The sequence below is a fragment of the Muntiacus reevesi genome, chromosome 12 (genome assembly GCF_963930625.1).
Source record: "Muntiacus reevesi chromosome 12, mMunRee1.1, whole genome shotgun sequence".
Lineage (NCBI taxonomy): Eukaryota > Metazoa > Chordata > Mammalia > Artiodactyla > Cervidae > Muntiacus > Muntiacus reevesi.
The window spans coordinates 56,626,341-56,642,312 of record NC_089260.1 but is presented as its reverse complement, the minus strand read 5'-3'; the positions used below and the strand labels follow the sequence as shown (position 1 = coordinate 56,642,312).

General features: G+C 40.5%; 1 protein-coding gene across 3 annotated transcripts in view; it reads right to left on the bottom strand.

Annotated features, from left to right (window-relative positions):
- ATP6V1H (ATPase H+ transporting V1 subunit H) overlaps positions 1-15,972 on the bottom strand; it is a 44,780-nt gene that overhangs the window by 9,650 nt on the left and 19,158 nt on the right. For all 3 annotated transcript variants that reach the window (XM_065902997.1, XM_065902996.1, XM_065902995.1), the window contains 5 exons: positions 12,847-13,039; positions 9,267-9,445; positions 6,845-6,970; positions 6,128-6,229; positions 4,420-4,533 (listed from right to left, as the gene is read on the bottom strand). In XM_065902997.1, coding sequence (XP_065759069.1) covers positions 4,420-4,533; positions 6,128-6,229; positions 6,845-6,970; positions 9,267-9,445; positions 12,847-13,039 — 714 coding nt within the window. The remainder of the gene's footprint in view (positions 1-4,419; positions 4,534-6,127; positions 6,230-6,844; positions 6,971-9,266; positions 9,446-12,846; positions 13,040-15,972) is intronic.

Genomic DNA, 15,972 nt, shown 5'->3' with positions numbered 1-15,972 from the left:
AATGATTCTCAAGTGCCTAACCAGCCTTGCATATCTGGAATAAATTTCACTTGGTTTTGGTGTATGATTCTTTTTATATGTTGTTGGATTCAGTGTGTTACTATTTCATTGAGGATTTTTGTATCTATGTTCATAAGAGATTCTGGTCTATGGTTTTCTCATGTCTTTGTCTGGTTTTGGTATTAGGTGATGCTGGCCTCACAAAATGAGTTAGGAAGTATTCTGTCAGCTTCTAACCTCTTAAAAAGATTGCAAAGAATTGATCTAACATTTCTTCCTCAAATGGTTGGTAGAATTCAATAGTGAACCCAAGTAGGCCTGGTGTTTTCTGTAGACAGCCATATCCAGTCTACTAATAAGTCCATCAAAGGCATTTTTCACTTCTGCTACACGATTTTTGACTTCTAACATTTCTTTTTAGTCCTTTCTTAGGATTTCTATCTCTCTGTTTAACTTGTTCATCTGTTTTTGCATGCTGTCTACTTCATCCATTAGAGTCCTAAGTATGTTAATCATGGTTGTTTAAAGTTTCCAGCCTGATCTCCCAACATTCTCACCATGGCTTGTTCTGATGCTTACTTTGTCTTTTTTTTCTTTTTGGTATGCTTTGTAGTATTTTCTTGATAGTTGGATTTGGTGTGCTGGGTAAAAGAAACTGTTATAAATAAATTTTAAGTAACATGGTGGTGAGGCAGGGTGAAAGGAAGCTATTTGGAGTCCTATGATCTGGTCTCAGTTGTCACTGAACCTGGACCCTGAGATTGTGACCTTCACGAGTGTCCCTTGGGGTTTTTCTACCCTCCTGGGTGGGAAAGGATGGTCAGAGATGCTGGAGCTGGTCATTTCCCTTCCCCAGGTCAGTCAGACTCTGATGACACCCCGGCAGGCTGGGTTAATGACTCTCCACTGAGTACAGGCCTGGTTAAGAAGAAGAGCTCTGGGCTGTTTCAGAATGGTTCCTCTCCCCTTTCTGACAAAAGGCCGTGGAAGTTCTTTTTAGATATTTACTGTGGTACACTGGTCTGGCTTCTGGAGAGAATTCTCACTGTATTGGCCCACCCCCCAACCCCCCGTCTAGATCCCCTAGACTAGTGTATACCGCACCTCCTGCGATTCACCAGCCATAGTCCAGCCTCCTCCAGGTGCTGGTCCCTCACTGTCCCCTCGTCTGAGTCCTGCTCCTCTGAGCAGCAACTCAGCATTCATGTGCCTCTTCAGTCTCGGTTGCAAAGTGTATCCTGCCTTCTACTGTGGGTTCAACATGGGTTGCTTGACTTTTCAGTCTGTTCAGCTGTTTACTTATTCAGATGGAGTGGAGACTTCAAGCTCCATACCTATATAACCAGAACCAGAAGTCCCTCCTTTTCACTTTAAATGTCAATTTCGGATCAAGTACTTATAACCAAAAGCAATCAGTACAACGCAGAACACGCCTCTAAATGACCACAGCACAAACAAATTTAGTTATGCAACATGTCATGTGCTGTTACAAGCACTCTTACGAAGACAGAACAGGAGCAAAGTCCACATTCAGGGCTTACTGTAGACTCCTTTTACTTGAATTATATTTAGAATGTAACAGTAGTCTTACCTGAGAATTCCTCCACTAAAAATGTCATAAGAATAATGTGGAAAACTCCAGGCAGCCCACAATTTTCTAAATTGATTTTGGAAAATGTTAAACTCGGAAATGTCATACGTTTATTTAAAATTATATGGAATGTTATAGTAACATGATTATTAAGGCTAAAAATTAAAACTTACTAAGGGGTTTTTCCCTTCAATTCTGTTCATATGTAACTCTTTTAATCACTGCATTTATGACTATGTACTTACAGAAAAACTAAAATACCCCAGAGTCAGATGTAAAGATTGAGAATAAAAGCAGCATCACCCACACCCTTGGCTTTGTGAGGTCTCTCGGTTATATTATTTACCTACACATAAAAGAACTAGAGAGTCTAACGCTCTTAACTTAATATTCTGCTTGAAAATAGGTTGGAAAAGAATCTAGAAACAAAGAGAAAGTTCTACACAAGATCCTCTACCTACAAAATTCAGTGTTTCTTTCCTGAAGTCCTGAGCTGTCCATATGCACATATGGCTGCTTCTGAATTAGAGGCTGATTACATTTAAAATCATTCTGTAGGAGAGAAACGATGACATTTTATGATGTTAGATTATAACGCAGAGCTGAGAGTCTATACAAAAGTTCTCTACACTAAGTTGTCATTGTTTATATCTATTTTGCCAAATTCATGAATATAAAAATCCAGTCTTGTTCAAAAGAACGAGGGACATACCAGGAACTGCATGTGGAGACGGGAAGGCCAGAGCCTGCACATCCACTCAGCAGGGCCATGGGTGGGACTGGCCCGTTCGAGGCTCCCTGAGCTGCAGGGACTCCAGTGTGTGCCTACTGCCCCCTCCTTCCATTCTGCCCCCCACACCCCACCCACATCAGTTGGGGCTACATGTAACCCATTATTCATACACACATGTGTCCAGTGGAGGGGGAAACGCTGGCTACTCTACATCCTGCAAGTCACAGAAATAATCCAGGCTGATTCATATCAATGTATGACAAAACCCACTGAAAAAAAAAATAACTAAATAAAATTTAAAAACAAACAAACAAAAAGAAACAATCCAGTAATCAGTCATAAACTCCTGACAAAGAAGTGAGCAATATTTTCACATGATAATGTAAAACTCTACACTCCATGTTCCATAAACCAGGGGTAAATCCATCTCTGCATCACCAAGAAAAGTGAACTGAACCCTTAGAGCAGAATCCAAATCGAGACCCAGAGACAATCCAGGTCCATGATTTCCTAAGTTTCCAGTTTATACTCAAAATGTAATTTTAGACTTAAAACCAAAAAGTCATTCTCCACAGTAAAAAAGAAATGCTAACTTCACTATATCCACAATTATAACTTAGTCTAATCAACAGAAATCTTGCGAATAATGAAACACCAAAAACGTAAAAATCATTTATGGTAGAAAAGTCAAAAAGTAAACCAGGAGAGTGCTGGAAATCTGGAAACTGGGCCTCAGAGCAAAGCGGTAACAGAGAAAACATGCTCGATACTGTCAGGAAATGCTGCTGCTGCCGCCACTCAGATAGACTCGTATTCTACTTTTACCCATAGCTGTATTTTAATTATTTTCAATTGATTTCTGTCACTGTTTTGTACTAAAATACACCATTTCTAAAAATTTGTTTTAATTAAACCAAGACAAACTAAATGCTCAGAGGAAACCAAATCAATTAAGTTTTCAGGTTTTATTTGGTGTGAAACATCTTCTAAACACCAGTACCATGGTTTAGTTAAAAAGCCTCTATTTTAGGAAAGTAGAGCAGTAGGCTTTACCAGCTTGGTTACCTGCATAAAGATACTGATTCAAAATCCTTTTACATTTGGAAAATAATGCTGCCAAAGGTTTTCCTTCCAAATGGCATTCTATTTGGTCTCACACCAATTTGATGTTGAATAACTTGCTATTACTGGAGCAGTTTACATCCTCTGGCACAAAATGCCATAGAAATGTGTCTGTCACCACAAACGCTACAGTTTAATCAACTGTGGATTCTAATCCACAGTTAAAATTCTTTCTAACTGGATTCTAATCTTCATATGAAAATTCTTTTAATAAAGAAAGTACAGGAAAATGCTAAAGCTAAGCTTCTCCACTAAAGAGGATTTATCATAATTAAAACACTAAAGCTAAAATATTTTGGCACATAACTAGAGAAAAGGGGGAGAAAGGATATTCTCTAATTGGCTAGTCAATGATAAAGAGCAAATAGACCAGTTATTGGCCATAAAAAAATTTACTTTTCCTTTTGTAATCATACATCAAAAAATTTACTGTGAGACTAAATCAAATCCCTAAATTCAAGGCCAAGTTTTAAATTTTAAATGTTTCATCTTGAATGCATGATCATTTGAACAATAAAATTCTCGACCAAAAAATTTTCTCCACTGCCAAAGGGAACACTCTTAGCCATCCTATGCCATACTCAGCTTTTTTTTCCACATCATAAATGCACAGTTAAAAAATAAAAATGCTAAACTGAACAATAAACTTTTCAAGAGAAATAACTATTCAAATGAAATTTTTATTAACAAGACAAGAATCATACTTCAGCAACCCTACTGAACCTCACAGGGGATGAGATGGTTGGATGGCATCACCAACTCAACAGACAATGACTGAACAACAAAGTACTTTGCATATGCATTTTTTGAGAACATTAATGCAGTTGTTTTCTAAACTATCACATCACTGCTCTGAATGGCTAAAATTTAACTCTAGGTAATAACCTAAATCACTGCTTTTAAAAACCAGCGCTCAAGAAAGCATTTCCATAAGAACATGTGGATGGAGACGCAGGGGTCGGGGGGCACCTACCAGTTGTGCACCATGAGCTTCTGTACGGCCAGAAGGGCGTTGTAGCGCACCTGCTGGTCCTCGTGGTGCATGTGGTTCATAACCAGCTGCTTCCCACCCAGCTGTTCGATGACCCTGTGGGACAGAAGCGGCAGTGACTTCCCAATGCCTGTTGCTAGTCACACAGACAGAGCCCCAACCCCCAACCGCCCAGGAGTTTCACAAAGAGAAGTTACCATACTGGTAAGTAAACAACACACATCTTTTTAAAATATCATTTCTCCCAAATCACAGATTTGAAGTATTCATACATTTTCTCTTGAACTTCTAATGATAAATCCAATTGTTATCCTCATTTCCTAGTCTGGGCAAATATGATCAATCTGGACTGCTAGGGTAATCTATATTACAGTGTTCCAGGCAGTTGAGTATTAAGTTCTTTATTACCAGCATTTGTGGCTTGCTTAAAAATTAGTATACTGCATACCACCTAATGGCTGAAATAATATCAGATCAATATTAAGCCCAGCGGCTGCCATTCTGGGAGCCAGATACAGGCTCAGAAGCAGGCAGCAGGGAACACAAGGTTAAAAAACACCTCATGAAGCCATGTTAATTTCCTGAGAAAGACACAGTTTGTTAAGATATCTGCCCTTTCCTGCAATGATGGAGTATGCCATCATGACCTGGTGGGCAGTGAAAGAGATGAGAGATTCCTCTTGACAAAAGCGCCAAGAGGACTGACAATCACACCGCTGTCACTGCCCCCCGCAACACCCCGAAAAATCCAGTTACTACAGACACAAAAGCGAAGTGTAAACGGTTATTGCATCACGAAAGGAAAAAGGGTCCTTGACTGTCTGCCAGGACAGGGCCCTGCCAAGAGCCAGTGGGTGTCTCAAGTCTAGCCCAGCAGCGTGGGTGCCTGGTGGCCAACACCACCATACAGTCAGTGGCTGGGACGCCTTAGTGCAGCGAGGCTGCCGGTGGGGCAAGACAACCTAGAGGGGAGCACACGGGTCGGGTGACAGAGAGGCTTCACCTGGAGACCTTCTTGTATGTTATTTTTAGATGATTTTTTTTTAATGTACCGTATTGAGAAAAAAGAAACGTGTAGTATAATTACATCCAGTCTTTATGAGTGCTTGTCCCATGCCAGGTACTATGGATTAAAACAGCACCTTACCTAACACATCAGTTCAGTCCTTTACCAACTACGTTATAGTAGCTCAGTCGCTGAATCTAGCAAATTTCTTCCTGTCACTGAAGACAACAAACCCCCGTTTGTGGTGCTAATGTGGGGACTGCAGAATAGGAAGCTGATGTGATTGTTTTCCCCCCAAAAGAGCTTCTTCCATCACATTCATTCATCCTACTCAGTTCAATAACAATTCAATGTTATAACAAGAACAGTAATAATCAAAAAATTACCAGTACTCATGAAATGGCTTTTAAATTACATCATACAGACCAAAGAAAATCCTGAACGTGAAATTTCTAGAGAGATCTCTATTGGCTAAGGCACAGTTGTGTTCCACACATGTGCTTCTATTCTTATACCACCCATTTTTAATTAGGTTTATCATTTGCCATGATTCCCAGCATTATGGTCACCTTGATTCCACTTACTCCATCAGCTCCCAGCTAAATGACTACTTTACAGGAGTATATGATAAGGACCCTTGCTGACCATCTCAGGGCACACGAGGTAACCAGGTTCTTCCCTTACCGCTTGCCTCGAGGGTAATGGCGCACATACTCCCCAACGTCATGGGCGGCAACAGCTAAGACTTGGGGATCGTCGGACACCTCCAGAAGTTTGGTCAAAATTCTGAAATAAATTTAATTCAAAGAGAGACTGATTTCTAATCCTTTTCTAGAGCACAAGAGAACACACGTATAATGGTAATACTTTCTCAAAAATGTACATTTACAAATATAACCTTATTTTCTCCAAGTTTCACTATTACAAACAGTACATTGCACATCATTTATTGAACATAAGTTAGCAGCCTTCAGACCTTTTAAACACACATAACAGGTCACTTTCAGATTCATAATGTCCACTGCCCACAAGTCCCACAATGTCGGGGAGAGTGGGAGGGAAAACTGCAGGTGGCACGCGGGGAGATCTCAGGGCAGTGAAACACTTCCGTGTGACACAGCACGTGTTTAGAATACTTACAGAACTCTTACAAAATGGGGAAGACAAATGAACAACAACAACAAAAAAACTTGAACAGGCATTTCTCCTGGGAAAAAAGATAACCCAAACAGCCAATAAGCATATGAAAAGGTATTCAACCACATTAGTAAGCAAGAAAATATATGTTAAAGCCATGGACTATCCAAAAACTTAAAGAAGGACAAAAATATGTCCATGAGTATGTGGAATGATGGAGTTTATTTAGCATGTAAACTGGAATTAACTGAATGTGAAACTTACTTCAAGAGCTCATAATTTTTTTCATTTAACCTCGCAGCATTCTCTCTCCAAAATTTCTCAGATTTGTGCACAGGACTCCACTCCAACCTTCCAGACTTAAGTTCTGAACTGTATTCATCAAATGAGCTATAAAAAATTTGAAAGAATTCAAAGTTTATAAGAATCTGAGAGATACTCCAAAATGTAAAAAATGCAGAACATCTTCATTAATGATTTAACTATAGAGACTGAGCATCCTTTATATATTGCCCCTAAACAAAGTTTAAACCGCTTAAATCATCTTCAGTAAGCCACGTGAAATTGATTTAGAGCACTGAGATACAACGTTCCTGTCAAATTTGAATGTTCATTATGAGATGTTAAAAGGAGCACTTGTTTCCAAAATCCTTATCCTAATATACACATGAATATATGTCACTAAAATATCTGATAATTTAGCATCATTTCTACCACACCACTAAAATACTGTACTTAACAGACCACTCAATATGGTAGGATACATTTACGTAAACAGTGTGTTACTTTAACATAAAATAAAGTAGTATATTCTATTATATTTTAATTGTCAAACTGTGATATGGCACTAGAAAAATAAAAACACATACCTCAGGACAATATTTTTAACCGTGATTATCAACAATGTAGAGATAATTCACTAATTGAATTAGCCCACTATAGATTAATAATAGAAACAAAACCTCTGTACATGGAACAAACTGAAATATATTTTAATTAAAAAATTATTCACTATGCCTATGTGCTAAGTCGCTTCAGTTGTGTCTGACTCTTTGAGATCCTATGGACTATAGCCCACCAGTTCCTGTCCATGGGATTGTTGTTTTTGTTTTGGCTCCATCTCTTCATTCTTTTTGGAGTTATTTCTCTACTGATCTCCAGTAGCATATTGGGCACCTACTGACCTGGGGAGTTCATCTTTCCTTGTCCTAGTTTTTTGCCGTTTCATACTGTTCATGGGGTTCTCAAGACAATACTGAAGTGGTTTCCCATTCCCTTCTCCAGTGGACCACATTTTGTCAGAACTCTCCACCATGACCCGTCCGTCTTGGGTGGCCCTATACAATATGGCTCATAGTTTCATTGAGTTAGACAAGATTGTGTGGTCCATGTGATCAGATGGGTTAGTTTTCTGTGACTGTGGTTTTCAGTCAGAAGAATCATTAAGTAGTAAAAACTGGCGACCATGGATTAAATAATTTAGAAAACTATCACTAATCTTAATTATTTTTAAAAGGATCTCAAATCATTATTATAAAAGAACTAATGATAATTTTTAAAAATAAACATAATAAAATGGAACTTATATAAACTGCAAGCCCATGGCTGGCCTATTATACTACAAATAATTTACTCATATTTGCAATTATAAAAAGAGAAAACTCATTTGGCTTTCTTCCATAAAACTCTGTAAAAACCACTGATGCAGGTGACAGCTCCCACCTTGACAAAGGCATTTGGGCCTGAAGACTATGGACTTCACTGAGTTATCTGGTAAATACATTCCCAGAGCACACATTACACTGAAGGCATGTGCTGGACACCTCACGGAAAATTCTACAAGATTAGAACGTCTATCACTATTTTACCAAAAGGAAAACTGAGACTTCAAGATGTCAAGAAACTTGTTCAAGGCCACACATGGACAAAGTAGCCCAATAATTCAAACCCCAGCTCCTAAACCCCAACTCTTCTTAGTAAATAACTCTCTTTCCAGAATGTGTCAGTACTTTAAAAACAAAGAATGCACTGGTTAATGGGGAAGATTGTCAAGCTATTATTAAACAAAAAAGAAACAATACCAGAAGAATATGTGGAGCCCATTTGCATTTGTGTGTTGGGGGTGGGGGCTAGAAGCTGTTTAGAAATCAGAGTGTTGGGGGAAGAGGTGAGGAAGATGGGGAAGTGTCCTGGAGTCCCTTCTGGACTGTAATAAGGGAGGGATTCTTCTTTATACTGCATGTACATCACTTGCATAATTTTCTAATATAAACAATAAAGCAACAGAAACAAAAAAAAAAGCATGAAAAAAATACTCTTTCCCTATATGAGCAAACCTCCTCCATAAATGAAATGACTGCTGCTTAAAAAAAGATTCTAAACCGGCAGATTTTCCGAGGGTGGCGTCCACAACCTGAGGGAGAACAGTGGCTGGGATTTCAGACAACAGAGAGTGGTGGGTTCTGGTTCTCCCCCCAGAAGAGCAGAGAGCACACACAGCTCTGACCAACTGTCCCCATGGTGATGAGCCAGTGTTTCCACATCCCTCAGTTTTCAACAGAAGACACCACGTTTTAGCGCAATCTTCGGAGTTCGTAGTTAGTAACAAATGGAGACTTCCTTAAAATAGGAGGCCAGGCAACAGCCCGGGATAGCCAGCCCGTGAGAATCAAAGAGGACAGCACACCTGAGGTCCTGGACACTCTCACCGAGTTTCTCCAAGAGGAACTTTATATCCTCACTGATGTCTTCGTCATCGTACTTCTGCTGCTCCAAGTTCTCCAGCTGTTTCAGGACTTTGCACTGAATCATCGCCAGGGCATACTCTTGGTGAGTTTCTCGTTCACTAGACTTCTCTAAGAAGTTCTGGATTAGACGGAGACATGATGAGAAATGATGTAACCTGTTATGTGATCCTGTTATCCTCCACCTGTTCTCAGGGTATCTATCCATCACCTTAAGTGGATGTCTGCGCTGCAAACTCTGACTTCTCTCCTAAGCACCTGTTCCACCTCAGAAGCATCCTTCTGATTCCCTCTTTCTCTACTGGCTCACTGAACATTTTAAATTATTGCCCCAGACAAGCCTCAAAACCCTGCACATATTTACAATGGGGCCGTCCCCATCTTTGGTCACAGCCCTGCTCCTGGGAGCACCACTATGAACACTCCGTTCATCAGCCACACAAAGCCCATAGCATGCTAAGAAAGACTGCTTTCTCAGTATCCCCTTGTTCCCAATCGGTGACCTTTTTCTTCCCCACATCAACCTATCAGTGCACACAGGACAGCAATAAAGAACTTTCTTGCTTCAACAATTATCAGAAGCAATTTTCTGTTTTTAGGAGTACTTATGAAAGCAGCAAAAGAATCTAAGCATTTCTAAAGATAAAGTGTTCACTGAATTAACCAATGTTTCTAAGCAAGGACCATGCCCATGCTCAGGACTGGAATAAGGACAAACAAACTCTCAAGAAAGCCACTTAGACAAAGTTGGCAAGGAAGGCTGTCTAATCCCCTCCTCCATGCTTCCACACAAATCCTGCAATAACAATTCTAAATCAAATGTACCAAAATTTTAATCTTTATTTCTGCAAGGATGTCACATTTCTAACAATTATACTAAATAAATGCAGAGAGGCTTTGGCTTAGTGTATGAAAATCAGTCAGACCCATCCCTACCAGAACTCTAATGACGTTTTTCACAGAAACAGAAAAACAATCCTGAAATCTGGTTGGAAACACAAAAGCCTCCAAATGTCCACAGCAATCTTGAGAAAGAAGAAAGCTGGAGGTCACACTTCCTGATTTCAAACTAAATTACAAGGCTACAGTGATCAAAACAGGATGGCATTGGCATAAAACAGATACACAGATCAATGAGACAGAATGGAGGGCCTCTCTGAAGGGTTATGATTGTGAACTCTCTGCAGAGAATATGCAAGTCTGTGCAAGTTTGTGCCCGTGAGCAGTATACGTGTGTGGGTGTGAATTAAACATCATAGTTAACACAAGCTAATATAAATCCAAATTCAACTGGGTGGGGTTTCTTCCCGAGCCTTTCCAAGCTTTCATGCAGTTATAAAATATAATTTATCTTATTATGTGACATATTAGGTAGGGTCTGGACTAAGCAGAGCCAAAAAAGAGAAAGAAAATCACAACAGATGAAGAGCCCTAAACAACAAATACAGTCCGAAGTGTCTTTCTCAGTCACAGCCTCAAAACATTCTAATTTATTTTAGAAACAGAAGACTGACACATCAAGCTAACCGATGGAATAACATTTATGGAGACCTGGAGTTCAGCACCTGCTATGAATAAGTGAGACTGACATTTTCAAAAATAAAATTTCACCCAGCCAAAACAGCTGCTAGATTTCTTCAGCTCACAGCAGCTCAGCAAGCTTCCTAAAGTCTTCAGCATAAAAATTTTCTTCCTCAGGATGTGGGGGAAAATGTATAATTAGATGATCCTCAAACAACCTCATCAGTGAAATCTTTATTAAAGGTTACAGGAATTTGAGAATGATAAAAAAAAAAAGAAGAACATGTCATTGTCATTTTTTTCACCTATTTGATGGTTTAAATCAAATGGCTTTACTATGTCCTTACTAATGGTTCGATTTTAACTCAGTTATGTACATCAAAGTTTTGGATGTCTAAGGATGTTCTTCTGATATTCAGTCTTCAGTCTAATCATACAAATGACTATATTGTCCCAGTTTAGTAAGGAAAGTCTAAAAAACTAATATACCTGTCAATAGATTGAGTCTATTTTAAATACTCTGAAATTCAAATTGGACAACAGAAGTCCAGAAATTAACATAAGTTCCATGCAGTGTGTGTGGATAGAAAAATTGAATCTGCAAATAAAGTTTAAATAAGATTGTTAAATATTGCTAAATATTAGTAAAACATTCGTGCTGCCTCTTCTAAATCTAACAGAACAGCCCTTGACCTCTGCCTACATGCCACATTAACCTAGAATGCAATTCATAGAGGTGGGGGTTAAAGAAGCAGATGACTATTATTTTGTGCTTTTATGGACAGAAAAGGAGGAAAAGAAATATTTCCTGTATTTTTACTATCGCCAGGCCCTTTGTCTGTTGCTTCATTGAATCCTTACCCAATGTTGAAGTGAGTTAAGTTTCACTCAACACCTTCTACAGATGGAGGAATCAGCTCTGAGAGCTCACACCACCCTCCCATCCAGCCATGCCGGGACTCATTCCAGGTCTGCCCACTCCAGAGCCAACACTCTTGCTAACACACCACGTAGAAAGGAAAACTAGAAAAAAGTGACACTATCCTACTTCTAAGATGTCCATAAAAAGCTGATCAACAATCTGGAGAGCTCCCAAATCAGGGCCAAAGAAAATAAAGAATCTCAGTCTGGCTGTACACTTCCTGTGACTTTTTGAACATTGTGACTTCTAGAGAGTCCAGCATGGCCCCCTGCACCCTCAACTTCCTGGTCTATTTAAGGGAAGATGCTGACTGAGCTCATGGCCAACATCCTAACATCCTAAGAGGACAACTTCGCTGCTCAAAGTAACTGTAGATCTCTAAAGCTGTCTTAGAAATGACTGCTGGTCAGCAGACCCAGGATCAGAAATACAACTCCCTTCTAAAAGAAGGGCCCTGGACAGAAAAAAAAAAAACCTCAAACAGCCTCCTGGAAAACAAGGCCACCTGAATACAGCACTGTCACACTCCCAACAAGTGTCTTCAATCCTCACATATCATCCATAGAGACAGCTTCCTCCCTTGTCCCCTTTCCTGCCATAAATACAATCTGTGATATTTCAGTCTAAGCTCACCAAGAATCCACAGCTCCAAGACCACTGGGAGAACAAGCAACATTTGCACCTGCTGAAAGGCCTCAGGTTGCACAAAAAATGCCTCACACACACACACATCACACAGCCCCCCACAGAACACACCACACACACACCACAGACCACCACATACACACCACACACCCCCACTGAATACACCACACACATACCACACACACATGACACTCTACAGAACACCATACACATCCCACACACACACACCCCCCATAGAAAACACAAACACTGCAATGAACACACCACACACACATCATATACTACAGAACACCACACACATCCCACAGAACACACCCCACATACGCACACCCACAGGACACACAGCAGAACACCACATACACACAATCCCACAGCACACACACACCCCCCCACAGGACATACCCCCCACGGGACACACTCCCCACAATGCTTACACGGAACGCTGCGAGAATGATCCTCGTCACCTTCTCTTTGACCGACTCCTGCAGGATGTCAGACAGGACAGGGATGATGTTGTAGCGCCTCAGGTGCTCACACATCTGCGGGCTGAAAGCCAGGAGCCATACAGAAAAGATCATCTGATACTGGAGCTGAAAGCCACACTTGTTACTCAGGACGCCCATGATGCTGAAAGGAACACAGGTGGAGACGACGTTTAGTAATAGGACAGTGCGACCGGAAGTGGAAATACCTGACTGCTCTTTCGGCCCCAGTGGGCCAGTCTCTCAGAGTCACATCCTCTCCTTTCTTCCTGCAGGAGGGAGCGAGCCAGACCCCTGCCCTCAGAGGGCCAGCCCACACGGCCGGAGTCTCAGGACGCTGCCCCCTTGCTGCAGGGCGCGTAGTCACACAGCGAACAGCAGGAGGGCTTGACTGGCATTCAGGACACGACCCTTGCAACTCAGCACGCAATTTCCTTCCGAATCTTACCTTTCACTTATATGCTACTTTATATTACTATATACTTTAAAAATACTTCAAATAAAAAAAAAAAAAAAAAAAAAAAAACTTCAAATGTCAGAGTACAAATGTTCACAAAGGGCCGGTGAATGGGGCAGGGGGGAGCAATTACTTCAGCGGAAGCCCATCCACCTTAGCTCCAGCAGTTAAAACGTCAGCGCTGACCTCCAGACTTTCCAGTAATGTAAGAGTGTATTCTTGGTCTTATCCAGGCACATAAACTTTCAAAACAGTGTGTGCCAGTCATGTAACCGAAAAGGAAACTACACAGAGAAAACAGGTCCTGGGCTCTTAAACCACAGTCCCCTTCCACTCTCCTCAAACAGGCTATGCTCACAATTTTTTCTCCTCCCAGGATCCCTGCTTGTGATTTGAGGAGCACCAAAAAGGAAAAAAAGAAAACCTTCAATCCTAAACAAAAGAAATGGCAGAGTAGAAATTACACGTTTTCTTTCTTTAAAAAATGAAAAATGAAAAATTCAATGACTCTTCTAAACTGTCCCAATCTCAGCAAGTTAATATATACTACCTTTAGTAATACCTGTTCTCAACTTAAAAGTCTCTGTATTAATTTGATTACAACTATGAGTTTCCCTGGTAGCTCAGAGGTTAAAGCGTCTGCCTGCAATGCGGGAGACCTGGGTTCGATCCCTGGGTCGGGAAGATCCCCTGGAGAAGGAAATGGCAACCCACTCCAATATTCTTGCCTGGAGAATCCCATGGAGCCTGGTAGGCTACAGTCCATGGGGTCACAAACAGTTGGACGCGACTGAGCGACTTCACTTTCACTTTCAACCTTGTTGGTGGGTATTACCATATCAAAGAGTGTAGGTTGGACATGACATATTCTAGATTGTATTAATGCCTTTTACTGTTGCTAAACTGAATAGTTAATACTGGTTCAGTTCAGTTCAGTTGCACAGTTGTGTCCGACTCTTTGATACCCCAAGGACTGCAGCATGCCAGGCTTCCCTGTCCATCACCAACTCCCAGAGATTACTCAAACTCATGTCCATTGAGTCAGTGATGCCATCCAACCATCTCATCTTCTGTCATCCTGTTCTCCACCTGCCTTCAATCCTTCCCAGCATCAGGGTCTTTTCAAATGAGGCAGTTCCTCGCATCAGGTGGCCAAAGTACTGGAATTTCAGCTTCAACATCAGTCCTTCCAATGAACACCCAGAAATTATTTCCTTTAGGATGGACCGGCTAGATCTCCCTGCAGTCCAAGGGCCTCTCAAGAATCTTCTCTAACACCACAGTTCAAAAGCATCAATTCTTCGGCGCTCAGCTTTCTTTATAGTCCAACTCTCACATCCATACATGACTACTGGACAAACCATAGCTTTGACTAGACAGACCTTTGTTGGCAAAGTAATGTCTCTGCTTTTTAATATGCTGTCTAGGTTGGTCATAGTTTTTATTCCAAGGAGCAAGCATCTTTTAATTTCGTGGCTGCAGTCACCATCTGCAGTGATTTTCGAGCCCCCCAAAATTATGCCTGTCACTGTTTCCACTATTTCCCCATCAATTTGCCATGAAGTGATGTGACCAGATGCCGTAACCTCAGTTTTCTGAATGCTGAGCTTTTTAAGCCAACTTTTTCACTCTCCTCTTTCACTTTCATCAAGAGGCTCTTTAGTTCTTTCTTCACTTTCTGCCATAAGCGTGGTGTTATCTGCATATCTGAAGTTATTGATTTTTCTCCTGGCAAGCTTGACTCCAGCTTGTGCTTCATCCAGCCCAGCATTTCTCATGATGTACTCTGCATATAAGTTAAATAAGCAGGGTGACAATATACAGCCTTGATGTACACCTTTCCCGATTTGGGGCCAGTCTGTTGTTCCATGTCCAGTTCTAACTGTTGCTCCCTGACCTACAAACAGATTTCTCAGGAAGCAGGTAAGGTGGTCTGGTATTCCCATCTCTTGAAGAATTTTCCACAGTTTGTTGTGATCCACACAGTCAAAGGTTTTGACGTTACCGTCCTCCAAAATACGAGTGCCAATAACTAGAAGAGCAGCATCTGGTTAGCCTCTCTGTATGCCGTTAGGGTCCACTAGACCAAACTTTAGGTGTTTGAGTTTATCTTTTGAGAAATTATAACTATTTTTAGAAACAGCTGTTTCATGACGTTTATTCTCTCTTACAGGTCTTTCAAAGAACAAAAAGAAAATGCACTTTTTGTTTAATAGGATAAAATTCAATATATTTTACGATCACAATACAGGTCTACTGGACCCATTTACAAGCCTAAGATATACTGTGAGTTTGTTAACTATAATTTGAAGAATCACATTATTTCACCATCCTAGATCTTATTTCGTCATTATTCACTCATTATTCTCAAGTGTGATTAAAAAAAAACAGTAAAGACTAAAGTTATAAAAAATTGGATGGAATCACCTAGAAGATGATATAATAGTAAAATGAATAACTATCTTTTCTTATTGCATTGCCCAAAATATCACATCACTTATAAAAAGATAAATAGACCAGAAACACCGTCTGTGTAGTCACCTTCAGGTTTCTATGTGGAGGAGAGCTAACACATAAGACAGCTGTCCTAAGAAGTAGGTTGCCTGCACAGCAGGCCCCTG